The sequence below is a fragment of the Gopherus evgoodei genome, chromosome 2 (assembly GCF_007399415.2).
Source record: "Gopherus evgoodei ecotype Sinaloan lineage chromosome 2, rGopEvg1_v1.p, whole genome shotgun sequence".
In the NCBI taxonomy this organism is placed as follows: Eukaryota; Metazoa; Chordata; order Testudines; family Testudinidae; genus Gopherus; species Gopherus evgoodei.
The window spans coordinates 253,638,537-253,654,103 of NC_044323.1; the positions used below are offsets into that span (position 1 = coordinate 253,638,537).

Genomic DNA, 15,567 nt, shown 5'->3' on the forward strand with positions numbered 1-15,567 from the left:
ACACCAGCGACTCCATCACAGGACCTAACCAGATCAGCCACATCATCACCGGTTCATTCACCTGCATGTCCACCAATGTAATATACGCCATCATATGCCAGCAATGCCCCTCAGCTATATACATCGGCCAAACTGGACAGTCGCTACAGAAAAGGATAAACGGACACAAATCAGATATTAGGAATGGCAATATACAAAAACCTGTAGGAGAACACTTCAACCCCCCTGGCTACACTATAGCAGACCTTAAGGTGGCCATCCTGCAGCAAACAAACTTCAGGACCAGACTTCAAAGAGAAACTGCTGAGCTTCACTTCATCTGCAAATTTGACACCATCAGCTCAGGATTAAACAAAGACTGTGAATGGCTTGCCAATTACAGAACCAGTTTCTCCTCTCTTGGTTTTCACACCTCAACTGCTAGAACAGGGCCTCATCCTCCCTGACTGAACTACCTCATTATCTCTAGCTTGCCTGCATATATATATACCTGCCCCTGGAAACCTCCACTACATGCATCTGACGAAGTGGGTATTCACCCACGAAAGCTCATGCTCCAAAACGTCTGTTAGTCTATAAGGTGCCACAGGACTCTTTGCTGCTTTTGCAGATCCAGACTAACACGGCTACCCCTCTGATAGTGGGTACACATGTGTTCAATGCTCCTGAGACAAGAGATTTCTATCAGGTAGTGTCCGTCAGTTCATGCCAGCACAGTTGCTCCACTCATGCACCACACTGAGGTCTGGTCTACACTACAAGCTTATATCGAATTTAGCAGCGTTAAATCGCATTAAACCTGCACCCGTCCACACAATGAAGCCCTTTATATCGATATAAAGGGCTCTTAATATCGATATCTGTACTCCCTAACAAGGGGAGTAGCGCTGAAATCTGTATTGCCATTTCAGATTAGGGTTAGTGTGGCTGCAATTCGACGGTATTGGCCTCCGGGCGCTATCCCACAGTGCACCATTGTGACCGCTCTGGACAGCAATCTGAACTCGGATGCAGTGGGCAGGTAGACAGGAAAAGACCTGCGAACTTTTGAATTTCATTTCCTGTTTGCCCACCATGGAGCACCAATCAGCACAAGCAAGCATGCAGTCTCAGGATCAAAAAAGAGCTCCAGCATGGACCATACGGGAGATACTGAATCTGATCTCTGTATGAGGAGATTAATCTGTTTTATCAAAACTCCGTTCCAAAAGACGAAATACCAAAGCATTTGAAAAAATCTCCAAGGCTATGATAGACAGAGGCCACAACAGAGACTCAACACAGTGCTGCGTGAAACTTAAGGAGCTGAGACAAGCATAACGGAAAGCCAAAGAATCAAATGGACGCTCACGGAGGGAAGGGGGGGACTGAGGACTCTAGCTATCCCACAGTTCCCGCACTTTCCGAAAACCATCTGCATTCTTGGCTGAGCTCCCAAAGCCTGAAGGGTCAAAAACATTGTCGCGGGTGGTTTAGGGTATGTGTCAGCAGCTCCCCCCACCCCATCCCGTGAAAGAAAAGGGAGAAAAATCGTTTCTCATCTTTTTTCAATGTCACCATATGTCTACTGGACTCTGCTGACAGATGCTGTCCTGCAGCACTACACAGCAGCATTCTCTTCCCTTCCTGATAGCAGACAGTGCAATATGACTGATAGCCGTCATCATCACACCTTGAGTGCTCCTGGCTGGCCTTGGTGAGGTCGGCCGGGGGCGCCTGGGCAAAAATGGGAATGACTCCCAGTCATTCTCTTCTTTAAGCTTTGTCTCCTGGAGATTCAGTCCTGCCTGGAATATCATAGCAGCTGGAGGCTGCCTCCTCACCCTTTTATCTCTGCTTGCAGAGGCAATAAAGTCAGTGTTGTTTCTTATTCATGCATTCTTTACTACTTCATCACACAAATGGGGGGATAACTGCCACGGTAGCCCAGGAGGGGTGGGGGAGGAGGGAAGCAACGGGTGGGGTTGTTGCAGGGGCACCCCTTGGAATGGCATGCAGCTCATCACTTCTGTGAGATGTCTGGGGGTCTGACCCAGAGCGGCTGTTTGTCTCTCTGGTTCTTTAGTAGGCTTGCCTGATATTCTAGACAGGACTGACTCTCTATTAGACAAAACTTAAAGAAGGGAATGACCTGGGAAGTCATTCCCATTTTTGTTCATGAGCCCCCGGCCGACCTCACTGAGGCCAGCCAGGAGCACCCATGACAGAAGCAGACGGTACAATATGACTGGTTACTGTCATTATCAACTTGCAATGCAGCAGATGGTACAGTAGGGCTGGTAACCATCTCTGCTAACTTGCAAAGGCAAGGGGATGCTGCTGTGTAGCACTGCAGTACCACATCTGTCAGCAGCATCCAGTAGACATACGGTGACAGTGAAAAAAGGCTAAACAGGCTCCATGGTTGCCGTGCTATGGCGTCTGCCAGGGCAATCCAGGGAAAAGGGCACGAAATGATTGTCTGCCATTGCTTTCACGGAGGGAGGACTGACTGACGACATTTAACCAGAATCACCCGTGACACTGTTTTTGCCCCATCACGCCTTGTGATCTCAACCCAGAATTCCAATGGACGGGGAGACTGCGGAAACTATGGGATAGCTACCCACAGTGCAACGCTCCGGAAATCGACGCTAGCCTTGGTACATGGAAGCACGGGGCCGAATTAATGTGCTTAGTGTGGCCGCGTGCACTCGACTTTATACAATCTGTTTCCAAAAACCTGTTTCTGTAAAATCGGAATAATCCTGTAGTGTAGATATACCCTGAGAGTTTAAGGGTTGGTACAGACTGTCATCTCTCCAGTTCCTTCTCTTACCCTGAATCAGATAGGATCTGAAACAGAGGGAAGACTGACATGTAGTGGAATACAAATTGGGACCACACATCTCAAAGAACTTCCAGTTACAGCTAAGTAACCTCAATTTCTTCAAGTGGTGGTCCCTATGTGTATTCCACACATTGTTGACTGATAAGCAGTATTCAAACAGGAGGAGGTACAAGAATGCAGCTGGTATATAGTGTATAATACTGCTGTCCCAACAGCTGCATCTGCAGAAGAGGCCTGAATGAAAGGGTAATGTTCCGTGAAGTATGGACAGAATTTCAGATTGCTGCCTTTCATATGTCCAGTATAAGTGCTTCTTGAAGAGATGCTACTGAGGTTGCCTGTGCTCTAGCGGAACAGGCCCTTACCCCCACTGGGGGAGGAATACGCATCAGCTGATGATAAAGAATGATTTAGCCGGCGATCCACTGCAAGAGTCTCTGAGCAGATAATGCTTCTCCCTGCAATCAGTCTGCTATAGCGATGAATAGTCTAGGCATTTTCCTAACTGGTTTAGTTCTTTGCAGATAGAACACTAAAGTCTGCTTGACATTGAGAGAAAGAAGTCTCTTCTCCTCATTGGAAGCATGAGGTTTTGAAAAGAATATTGGTAGGTAAATAGGCCGATTTATGTGTAACTCAGAAATTATCTTAGGCATGATGTTCAGGAGGAGGCAAAGAGAAACCTCCCTCTGAAATGTAGTATATGGTGGGTCATCCACAAGTGCTCCCAGTTCACTCACCCTTCTAGCTGACGTGAAGGCGACTTGGAAGGAGATCATCATGGACCGGTGGGACACATGGCTAACAGTTCAAAGCGTGATCTGGTAAGTATTGGGAGTATGAGGCCATGGCTACACTTACAGTTTTGCAGCGCTGGTAGTTACAGCTGTGTTCGTACAGCTGTGTAGGGCCAGCGCTGCAGTGTGGCCACACTGACAGCTACCAGCGCTGCAGTGTGGCCACATTTGCAGCACTTGCAGCGCTGTTGGGAGTGGTGCATTGTGGGCAGCTATCCCAGCATTCAAGTGGCTGCAACGTGCTTTTCAAAAGAGGGGGGTGGGGTTGAATGTGACAGAGAGCGTGGAGGAGACAGACAGAATGGATTTTTGGAGTTGACACTGTTCTCAGCTCCCTGCCTTGCAAGTTCTAAGGACTGGAAGACACACAGTGCCTACCTTCAATCATTTTAAAAGTTCTAACTCCCTTCCCCCACTGCTCTCTCATTCACTAAATGCAAATTATGTACTTTTAAATACCCGTCAGACCAGATAAGCAACTGCTCAACACGGACTTCCCCCTCCCCCTCTGCCGTGTGAGAGTGCTGTTTCTCTCTTCAAGCAAACAGCTGTGAACATTCCAAAGTAATTCCCCTGCCTGCCTCCGCTCGCTCAGCAAACAGGAGCTGTGTTTGTTTTTTAAATAAGCAGTTTGGCTGAACTCCGAGCTCTCCCTTTCTTCCGGTTTGTTGTGGACAGGAATTCTGGGATACCTCCTTATACCCCGGAGGTCAATAAAAGCACTGGTGGGCGTCCACACTTGCTGACCAGCGCTGGATCACCAGCGCTGGAATCCCTACACCCGAGGCTCGACCGGGTGTACAGCCAGCGCTGCATCCAGGGAGTTGCAGCGCTGGCCGTGCTTTGCAAGTGTGGCCACATCCTAAGTTGCAGTGCTGTAACCCCCTCACCAGCGCTGCAACTCTCTAGTGTAGACATGGCCTAAGATGGAGATCTTATTGCAGTGCTGGTTTCTCACCAGGGGAGAAGTCCTAATGAGATCTTTCAGGAATCTGACTGTTTTGTGTGAGTAAAAATATAATTTAGTCTTTCAGTTCTGTGCACCACATTTCAGGAAAGACATGGACAAATTGGAGAAAGTCCAGAGGAGACCTAGAAAGCCTAGAAAACATGACCTATGAGGAAGAATTGAAAAAAATGGGTTTGTTTAGTCTGTAGAAGAGAATACTGAGGGGGGCCATGATAACAGTTTTCAAGTACATACCAGATTGTTAGAGAGGGGACAATGAAAAATTGTTCTCCTTAACCTCTGAGGATAGGACAAGAAGCAATAGGCTTAAATTGCAGTAAGGGAGGGTTAGGTTGGACATTAGGAAAAACTTCTTAACTATCAGGATAGTCAATCACTGGAACAAATTGCCTAGGGAGGATGTGGAATCTGTGATTGGAGATTTTTAAAAGCAGGTTAGACAAACAGCTATCAGGAATACTCTAGTTACTAGAGTGCAGGGGACTGGACTAGATGACCTATTGAGGTCCCTTCCAGGCCTACACTTCTATAATTCTATGTTTCTACCAAAGGATGAAAGGCACTGGTTGCTGCTAAATGGACCCAAAGGGAGCTAAAAAGGAAGACCCGATGTCTTGAGAATGCTGGTTGCTGCTAAATGGACCCAAAGGGAGCTAAAAAGGAAGACCCGATGTCTTGAGAATGAGGAAATAGTCTGACACAGCATGAATACCTACTTTTTCTGGGGACAACTGGTTCTGTTGTATCCAAGCAGAGAAACATCTCCATTTAGCTAGACAGAATTTTCTGATGGAGCATTTCTACTTTAACTGGGAACAGTCTGAACAGCCTTTGAACATGGATGCTCTAGGTCTGACACCCATCCAAAAACCAGGCTGTGAGATGAAGAGGATCTGAGTTGGCATGTTTGATATTACTGAGTTAACAATTCAAGAAGGTTCAGATACTGATGAGAAACTGGGTAAAAGATTGGGAAACTAGATTTGTCTAGGCCACTTAGGTGTGATGAGAATGACTCAAGCTTTGTTGTGATGAATCTTTCACAAAAACTGTAGTAGAGGTGGGATGGAATGAAAAGTGTATCTCAGGTGGTCTGTCCAAGACAATAAAAGGGAACCACTCCTGAAGTCCCAGCTTAGTGCTGCTCTGGAGCAAGTTAGGTTGAAGTTCTTGTTCTTCTGGGAGGCAACAGATCCCAAGATGGCATTCCTCACCAGGTGAAGATTTCATTCACGATGGAATAGTGCCCTAATTTTGTCCACCAGCGAGTTCTGCACACTTGTCAGGTATGTTGCCGAGACCATGATGTGGTTTCCTGCTGCACCAGTTCCATAAATTGACTGTCTTTACAGGGAGAAGAGATTTCTTTTCCCTTTACAGGGAGAAGAAGTGCCACAGGACTCTTTGCTGCTTTGACAGATCCAGACTAACATGGCTACCCCTCTGATACTTGACACCATGCAAGGCACTGCATTTAGCCGTATGGAGTGGAAATCCATCAACCTCATGAAGAAACTTGAACAAACATAGACAGATATCATCTTCCTTTCCAAATGCAAACGGATGGACATCATACCAAATGGACTAAAGGTAAAAAATCCACTGCTATCTACATACTACACAGACCACAGTGAGAGATTATGCCATACTCTATCAAAGAAACTGAGGAACCACCTGATCAGCATCCTATACAACAAACAGGAAAACATCAAAAAAGAGCTCTCCAACCTGGAGACTCTCATAAATAACCAAACTTCCATACAAACGGACTTCTCTAAAATAAGACAGGAGATCTACATTACTCACTTCACCTCTCTACAAAGGAAAAAGGACTGTAAAAGCAGTCTAAACTCCTACCTGCCACAAGGGGCCACAAACATGGTACCCCAACCCACCCAGCAATATCGTCAATCTATTCAACTACACACTCAGCCCAGAAGAAAAGTCTGTCCTATCTCAGGAACTCTCTTTCTTCCCTGCCACCCCTACAAACATGATACAGTTCTGCGGCGATCTGAAGGCCTACTTTCGCCGTCTCTGACTCTAAGAATACTTTCAGGATAACACTGAACAGCCCACTGATACACAGTTACCCTCCCACCAACAGCACAAGAAGAAGAACTCCACATGGACTCCTTCTGAGGGTCGAAATGACAGTCTGGACCTATACATAGAATGCTTCCACAGACGTGCACAGGCAGAAATTGTGGAAAAACAACATCGCTTGCCTCATAACCTAAGTCATGCAGAACGCAATGCCATCCACAGCCTCAGAAACCACCCTGACATTATAATCAAAGAGGCTGATAAAGAAGGTGCTGTTGTCATAATGAACAGGTTTGACTATCAAAAGGAGGCAGCTAGACAACTCTCCAATACCAAATTCTACAGGCCACTTCCCTCAGATCCCACTGAGGAATACACTAAGAAACTGCACCATCTACTCAGGACACTCCCTACACTAACTCCGGAACAAATCAACATACCCTTAGAGTCCTGACCAGGGTTATTCTATCTACTACCCAAGATCCACAAACCTCTGTGCCTTTATCCTCACACACAAGTATTTCAAATTTGATGACAATATATATCTCCAGATCAGTGGCACCGCTATGGGCACTCGCATGGCCCCACAATATGCCAACATTTTTATGGCTGACCTGGAACAATGCTTCCTCAACTCTCTTCCAATCATGCCCCTTCTCTACCTACAATGAAGGTAAAGCCTGGTGAACAGTGTTACACAGGTACATGAAGCCATGTGGCCTGGCAGGGAAAGACTGGACCTTGACTGTGGTTTGAAGTTTGAGGGTGATCTGACTTATTAGGCGGTTCGTGGCCTGGAATCTGTCCACAGGGAGGTAGACCTTTGCTGAGGCTGAGACTAGGGTCACTCTTATAAAGCCCGTGATTTTTGCAGGAGTCAATGTAGATTATTCTTTGTTTACACAGACTCCCAAGTATGCCAGAAGATGGAGTAAGAATAGGGTCGCCAGCTGGACCTCCTGATTGGATCTGCCCATTAGGAGTCAAATGTCCAGGTACAGGAAAATGGTACAGCTGTTCTGTCTCATCTGGGCTGCCATCACTGAGAGGATCTTCATGAGGATCCTGGGTATTGTTGCCAGCATGAATGAGAGTACTCTGAACAGGCAGTACTCTTGTTCTACCAGAAATCTGAGGAACCTTCTGTGGGTTGGATGAATGTGCCCTTGAAAGTAAGCACCTTTCATATCGGGAGCCTCAAACCATGTGCTCTTCTCTAGGGAGGGGATTACTGATGCTAGCATGACCATACAGAATTTGGATTTGCAAATAAAGATATTCAGCTGATGTAGGTCAAGAATGGATCTCCATCTTCCTGTTTTCTTGGGATCTATGAAATACTGAGATTAGAATCCTTTCCCCAGATATTGAGGTGCACTTCCTCTGTAGCCCTGTGCTGTAGGAGAGTATCCACTTCCAGACAGAGGATCTCCTTGTGAGAATGGTCTTTGAAGATGGGCTGGGAAAGGGATTTGTGTGGAGGAGGAGAGAGAAACTCAATGGTGTAGCCAGAGTGGATGATCTCAATACTCACTTCTTTGTTGTTACTGCCCTCCATTTGTGGACAAAAGGATGAGGCACCCATCAAGAGTTTGGGAGGCAGTAAGGAATGGATGGCATCAATAGAGGTACATGGTTCTGAAGTGTCTCATCAAAAGTAACCCCTGGTTTGTGGGTGAGGCTGAGCAGCTGTGGTTCAAGTGGAGGAAGCAGTATATCTAGGTCTTTGTACCCTTTGACATTTACATGGCAGCTCATAAGGGTGCTGGAGATAAAACAGCTGAGGAAAAGATCTTGGCTTATTTACCTGTTTCTGGTGTTTTCTCTTCAGGGCCAGGATATAAAAGCCCGGGAGTAGACAGTTCTCCTGGAGTCTTTAGTTAGTGCAAAGACATGTCAGTCTTTTTGCTGAAGAGATTAGACTTGTCAAAGAGGAAGCCCTCAATGGTATTCTGGATCTCCCTGGGGAACTCTAAAGAGTGGAGCCAAGATTCACACCTCATAAGTATCACCATAGCTATAGCTCTAGATGTTGTACCAGCCGCATCCACTGCAGCTTGAAGAGAGAGGGCCTAATTACTAGTTTGCCTTCATCATTGAGGGAGGACTATAACCTGGAGCTCCCAGTTGGTGTCTGCCGGTGCCTATCCTTTGGCTTATGAGCTGGAGCCATACTTGGAATTGTGAGGCAAACCCACAACTAGATCAGGGCTCCATGCTCAGCTACAATGACTCATCCCTCCAGCGACTCATCTCTCAGGCACACTGAGGGAGCCAATCCCTGGGAAGGGCCTCAGTCAGATTACCCCCATGCACACACACACACACTTCATCCTGATTGCCAGAGCTACTAGTTAATCTGTGCAACAGCACTATTTGGCTAGGAAACCTTCTATTGCCTCATTTTGTTACAGACTTCCCAGGCTTCCAGCCTGCTCTTGATCCTGGTTCTGAGCCACAGCTTGTCCCTGGACCCTGATTTCAGCACTGCCCTCAGCCTGGTCCCGACTCTACTTCTGGCTTCAACCTTTGGTACCTATTCTTTACCACTCCACAACCACTAAGCCTGACCATCTAGAACACAGAGCCTAATAGGTTCTGTCAGTACCTTTCTCCTTCACACCTTATCCTCAAGTGAACCTCAGTTGCTACAAACCATGTGCAAGGAAGCACCCAACTTGGATGGAGTAGGGTCCTTTTTTTAGGAGCAGATCTGGAGGGGGATCTGTCCTTGTGTTTATGAGCATCCCCTTTACTCTTGTGAGAGGCTAAGGCAGTTACTTCTTTGGTTTCACAGCTCTGGTCCCTGTTTCTGCGCTTGTGTTCAGAGAGGTGCTACTTGTAGTCTGAGACTGATGTACAGAGGGAGTCTTCCCAGCTTGGATCCAACTGGGGTCTCATGGCCTTCTCCATGAAGTATTTCCTCAGTTGAAGCTCTCCTCCTTCACAGGGTTGGGGAAGGAAGGAGCCGCAGATGCTGCATTTGGCAGAGATGTGAGCCTCTCCAAGGCAGAAAGGTAGCACTAGTGTTTATCGCTGATCACGAAGGAACAGGGGTAGCAGAGAGCGTTCTTAAGCCTCTGGACATAGTCCTTCTCCCCACAGAAAGGATCCCTGAGAGGTGGAAAAACTGAACTATATTAACTAGAGTATAAAAACACTAAAAGATTAAAAATACTAAAAAACTTTATAATTATATTTACAGATTTTTGAAAGATGATGCAAAAATAGCTTCAGACAGAGAATTCTGACTCGGGCCATGTGGTGGGGAGAAGGAATTGAAAAGGCATTGGTCCACACTGCCCTTTATACTCTGAGCATGGAGCACGAAGAACTGCTGTATAGGCACGGATAAATGGAAACTACTTGCCAAAAATCTCTGGTCTTAGGCACATGGAGTGCATGTGTACCCACACATGGAATACACATATGGACCAGTACTCGAAGAACTATTTTTTCTGTTTCAGATTCTGTGTTCCTAGGGGGAAAAAAAAAAAAGTGAAGATTGTAGCTTCATTTGCAAGGTTATTCTTATTTTGAACAAATGCAGCAGTATCTCGTGCAACAAGTTGGGTTATAGCTTTTCACAATACAGTACAAGGGCTTCTCTCCAGGATGACAGTTTAACTTTAAACACAATACAAAATAACTAAGAAATCAGAAATATTTTTAAATCTTTTTTTAATTTTAATTTTCCTTCCTGCAAAGGTCCTATTATGCAATGATAGTCCCTCCAAACTTAGATGGTCTAAATGGAGGTCTTTCTGATATGTAATCAATGTTGCTCCAGGCATCAACCAGAAGGCAACAGAATGCAACATTAATAGATTCATAGTTTCATGGATTTTAAGGCTACATGGGACCATTAGAATTAGATCATCTGGTCTGACCCCTATATTGACCCTTATAACTGGTGTTTGACCAAAGCATATCTTTGATGGAAAGACATCAAGAGATGGAGAATCCATCACTTCCCTTGCTAGTTTGTTCCAATGGTTAATCACCCAGAGGCAGAACAGTGTTTCCACCTAGGAATCAGAGCCCAGGTCTTGTCAACACAAAAAGGTTGTATGATTTAAACTAAAATGGTGATGCAACTTATTTAGTTTCATTGGCACAGGCCTAAAATTCACTCTAAGCTGCGTGGCTGTGTGGCCAACTATTAAGCCCCGTGCAGGGGCCCAGAGCTGCGGTGGGGAGAGGCGCCCCACCCCGCCGGCCCCAGCATGGACCTGTCATGGCCAGGGGAGAAGAACCCCTTCCTCAGCCCAGCCCTGCCCAGCCCCACAGAAGTTGCCACAGCTGGGGAAAGGTGCCTCCCTCCTGCCCTGAGCTGCTGAAGAGAGAGAGGGCTGGTGGGAGTCCTCTCTCCCCACCGCAGCCCTGGCGCAGCCTGCACCTCAAATCCCTCATCCCCTGCCCCATCCCAGAGCCCACACCTCTCTCGCACCCAAAACCCTTCATCCCTGGCCCCACCCAAGAGCCTATCCGGAGCCCTCACAGTCGCACCAAACTATCTGATCCAGCCCTGAGCCCCCTCCCACACCCCAAACCTCTCATCCCCAGCCCCATCCCAGTAGTTCTGCAATTTCATATCTGAGTTCTTTCAGAATTCCATCTGATTCCTGTGACTTATTACTGTTTAATTTATCAACTTGTTCCAAAACCTTCTCTATTTATACCTCAACGTGAGACAGTTCCTCTGAATTGTCATCTAACAAAAATGGCTCAGGTGTGGGAATCTCCCTCCCATCCTCTGCAGTGAAAACTGATGCAAACAGCCTTGTCTTTCTTGCTTGCACCTTTATCACACTGACTGTTCATTGGCCCCACTGATATGCTTTCTGCTTCTGATGTATTTACAAAATTTTTACTCTTTGTTTTTGCGTCTTTTTCTAGTTTCTCCTCAAATTCCTTTTTAGCCTGCCTAGTTATACTTTTACACTTGACTCAGAGTTTATGCTGATTTCTATAAAAACACTATGTCTGATAATGTTGCCAAAATGTTCATACTTGTATAACTTGCGACTTTCTTTCACATACTCACCAAAGTTAGCTCTTTTCATCTAGCTATAAAATAGGCTATTTGTAATATACTGACCAGTCAGGATAATTCTTCTCTCACAGGACAGACTGACGAGGGCTGTGGTTGTCTTAATGGAGCTGTTTTTCAAACGATGCCCCTCATCGCAGATTAGGAGGTTAAATTCTATAGTCTGAATTTGGTCCAAGGTGCGCAGCAACATCTCATAACTGATTATCAGAACTGAATGAAGTGGGGAATTGATGAATTCTTCTACTTTGTTATCCTGTAGAGCATAAACAAAAGTTGCATCACACAGCCAATTCTCTTTGGAGCGCCTCGACCCTGTTCCCTGATTCTCTGGTTTCAGGAAGAATTTCTGTTGCATGACTAGAGCCCTGCACAGATACAAAATTTGCAGATATCTGCAGATTTGCAGGGCTCTAGGTATAAAATTTGGATATACATCCATCCATGAACAGCAAACATGTTCCATGGATATCTGCAGGTCCCTATGCATGATACAGGTCATTCCCCACCTCCCCAGGGGGCTAGGACTACTTCTTCCCTTAATTTGCAAAAGAAATATGGGAATCCAACATGGCAATACAGAATACTACTACCACACTGCTTGGCAGCTCACTGTTCTTCGAGTACATCAAGTCTACTAAAGCACATTACTATGAAGGTGAAAACTACAGACCCGGTGTAACAGCTACTTAACCCTGGTGTTGTGGGTAAGTTTCAAATTGATAATTGTAATGGAGATAATGAAAAGCCCAAGCGACTCCCGGTACATTTATAATGGGAATCACAGGATGCAGTAGACACCACTTTATGCTGTGATCTTATAATAAATTTGTCACATTCTGTTTACCTGTTTCAGTTCAATCAAATAGTCCTCACTCTGTTATGAACTATGTAACAGTGGTAACCCTAGGAGAGCATACCTAGCATGAATAAGTTAGGTCAGCATAGAAGCTGGGGAGACAGAGAATCAGGGACCCATAACCAGCTCCTTGACAACACTCCTGCTCTGGTGTATCCAGCAGAGACTATCCCAAAATATTTTACTGACAGTCAGGAAAAAGCTATGGGGCCTATTGTTTTGAACCTTTAAATTCCTTTTTCCTTCAGAAGGCCTCGACATGTATGTTTAACTCGTGTTTACTCTTTGTTGTGGTCTCTTTCCTTAGTTACTTATTTCAAGGTTTAGAAATAAAGAAAAGTGACATAATACAAATTGCATGTGTGATGATAATTGAGTTTGAGCAGCATGGAGAAATCAGAGGTTTTAGATCTTGAAAACAGCACTGGGGCACTAAATCAAACAAAAGTTCAATATAATACAAGAAAGAGCTTTTGCCAGATTACATGGTTACAGTAGTCACATTTGCATACATGATTTATAAAATGACATCTTTTTATTTAAATCCTTGCACCATACCTATTTGATTGTCCATAGAAATCTTTTTGTCTCATTGGACCAGTCAGACATGCCATAGACTAACCAAAGGCATATGATCTCTATCTGTCAAAAATTCAGAAATATATGGACAAAAATAATTGCAACAAGACTCTTCAGCCCAAAGCCACTTAATAGAACAGTCTACTCTATATCCCAAATGGCTCATTTAGCAGTTAATATTAACTATACTACTAACTAATATCCTACAGTCAACCACCTCAAATCTTTCAGTGCACCTCTCTATCTGAAACCAAGAGACCAATCTTGCAGCATGACCTGAAAGGTCAACACATTTTCCAATGAGTTCTCCCAAGAAAGGTATGTTTGATACAGAATGATAGTTAAGATAGTCCAAAGCAATGGATGGTTTCTTCAGTAGAGCCGTAACAATTGTTTTCCCAAGGGAAGCCAAAATCCTTTCTTCCTGGAGGGAAGTGATGATAATCTCCACCATGAGTTAGGCTGTACTTCCCTGCTGGCCTTCTCCAACTACAAAGCACATGGCTCAGCCCATAACCTGCACACTGAAGCTCCCTCAACACTCCAGAATTTTTTAAATTATGTTTTTTGCTTCCAGCCAAAGCTCAGTTACCAGAGACAGACAACTCAGTCTGGATCCAAATGATCTGATCCACTGAGTTAGCAACTCTATTTATTCATTACACCCTATCACATGCTTCACTATGGTCAGATATAATGGGTATATGACAATGAACTATGGAATTAACAGTACTCTTTGCAATCATTTCAAAACATTCATTCATCCTTTCAACATTTCTCTAAGGCAGATAGGTATTATAACCCCCTGTAATGGAGCTTTCTGGCCTTTTAAGCCTAGGTACTATACATGCTGCTTTCTCTCAGAAGAGGGGAGATGTTGACGGGAGAAGGAAGCCAGAACCAGAATGCTGAGCTCTCGCTATGAAGGCGTAGAAGTGGCAGTTTCGTGAAGAGCAGATTGGGATAGAAGAAGAGTTCTGCATGCGGCAGAAAAGCCTGAGCTGAGTATGAACTTTTAGGTTGTAATGATGGACTTTATTTTGAAGACCTTGAGGACTTTCTTGAGTGATTTCTATTATTTAACCAATCCCAGATGTGCTGTGTGAGTGTGTGTGTTAGTGTGTTAGCCACAAGACTATATTAAAGTTTTCAGGGGCTCTAAAGAGGGGAACCAGAGGCAGGCTGCAGAAGAGCCTTCAACAGCCATGAAGGGGCAATCAGGAAATGGCTAGGTGGCTGCCCAGGTGCACCCCAATTTTACAAATGCAAACACTGAGATGAAAAGTTTAAGTGACTTGCCCAAAGCTACACATGGAGCAACTGCCAGTTAATACGAAATCTCCACAGTTCCTGGTTCCCACTTCTGTACTCTGAACACCTCTCTTGGCACCAGTTCAATGGGCATTGAAGTCAATAGAAGCCTTTCCACTGATTTCAGTGAATTATAAATGATAAACATCTCAGTGACTCAAGTAGCACAAATTTTCATTATTAATTATTATTGTAGGCATTTTGCTTTTTAAAGTAGTAGTAGTATTCTGAAAACTGATAATGACAACACTCCCTCAAATTTATATTTCATATAATCCATTAGTATGATAATTGACATTCTTCCTATAAGATAGACAGGAAATTACTATTTAAAAATACTTCATTATATTGTAGGCAAGTGGTATTGTTATCTCACTTTTGCATGTCAATGTTTTCTTTGCTTTTTAGGGGCCCAATCTTACAAACTGCTGAGCTCCCTCAAATCCCATTGGCTTCAACCGGATGAATAAGAAGTTAGAAGGACTTAAATGAAAAGAAAAATATGTTGCTGTCACTTTGGGTCACGTTAATTGCCAATAAATTCAATATAACAGTGTTATAAAAAAAAACCTAACAATTGAGAGAAAATGTGCGACAATGTCTAAATCTCTCTCTAGGTAAACTTTTTTTTTGCATTACACTGAATCTTTTTTGCACCAAAGCTGCTCTCTCAAGAACTAACACAACTGATCATTTACTTTGCTCAAACTCAGTTACTGCCAAACAGACAATTTCTTTCAAATCAGTTCACTTCAGTGGAAGATATGTATGTTCAGCACCATAGCAGGACTGGATGCTAAATCAGGAAAAAAAACAAAAGAGAGGTACACATGGAAAAAATTAAAAGTTTTGTAAAGCATATAAAAATACTTGTAAAAAGAGCTTTCATTTCATCTGAAAGACTCACTATTTCATACAGACCATGAAGGAAGATTGCCAAAAAGGAAATGTTTAAGACCATATCTACACTATGGGTGCTACTGTGGCAAAGCTATGACACTGCGACTGTGTTGCTGAGGTAAATTTTTCACACTCCTACATACCGCCAGCTATGTCAACTTAACTTTTAAATGTAGACCAGACCTAACTTTTAATTTATTCACAACAGATATTAGGTCAGAT

The 15,567-nt window shown here is 44.3% G+C and overlaps 1 protein-coding gene across 5 annotated transcripts in view; it reads right to left on the minus strand.

Annotated features, from left to right (window-relative positions):
- Positions 1-15,567, minus strand: part of RAD54B (RAD54 homolog B) — a 119,631-nt gene that overhangs the window by 27,776 nt on the left and 76,288 nt on the right. For all 5 annotated transcript variants that reach the window (XM_030553488.1, XM_030553486.1, XM_030553485.1 and 2 more), the window contains exon 8: positions 11,745-11,952. In XM_030553488.1, coding sequence (XP_030409348.1) covers positions 11,745-11,952 — 208 coding nt within the window. The remainder of the gene's footprint in view (positions 1-11,744; positions 11,953-15,567) is intronic.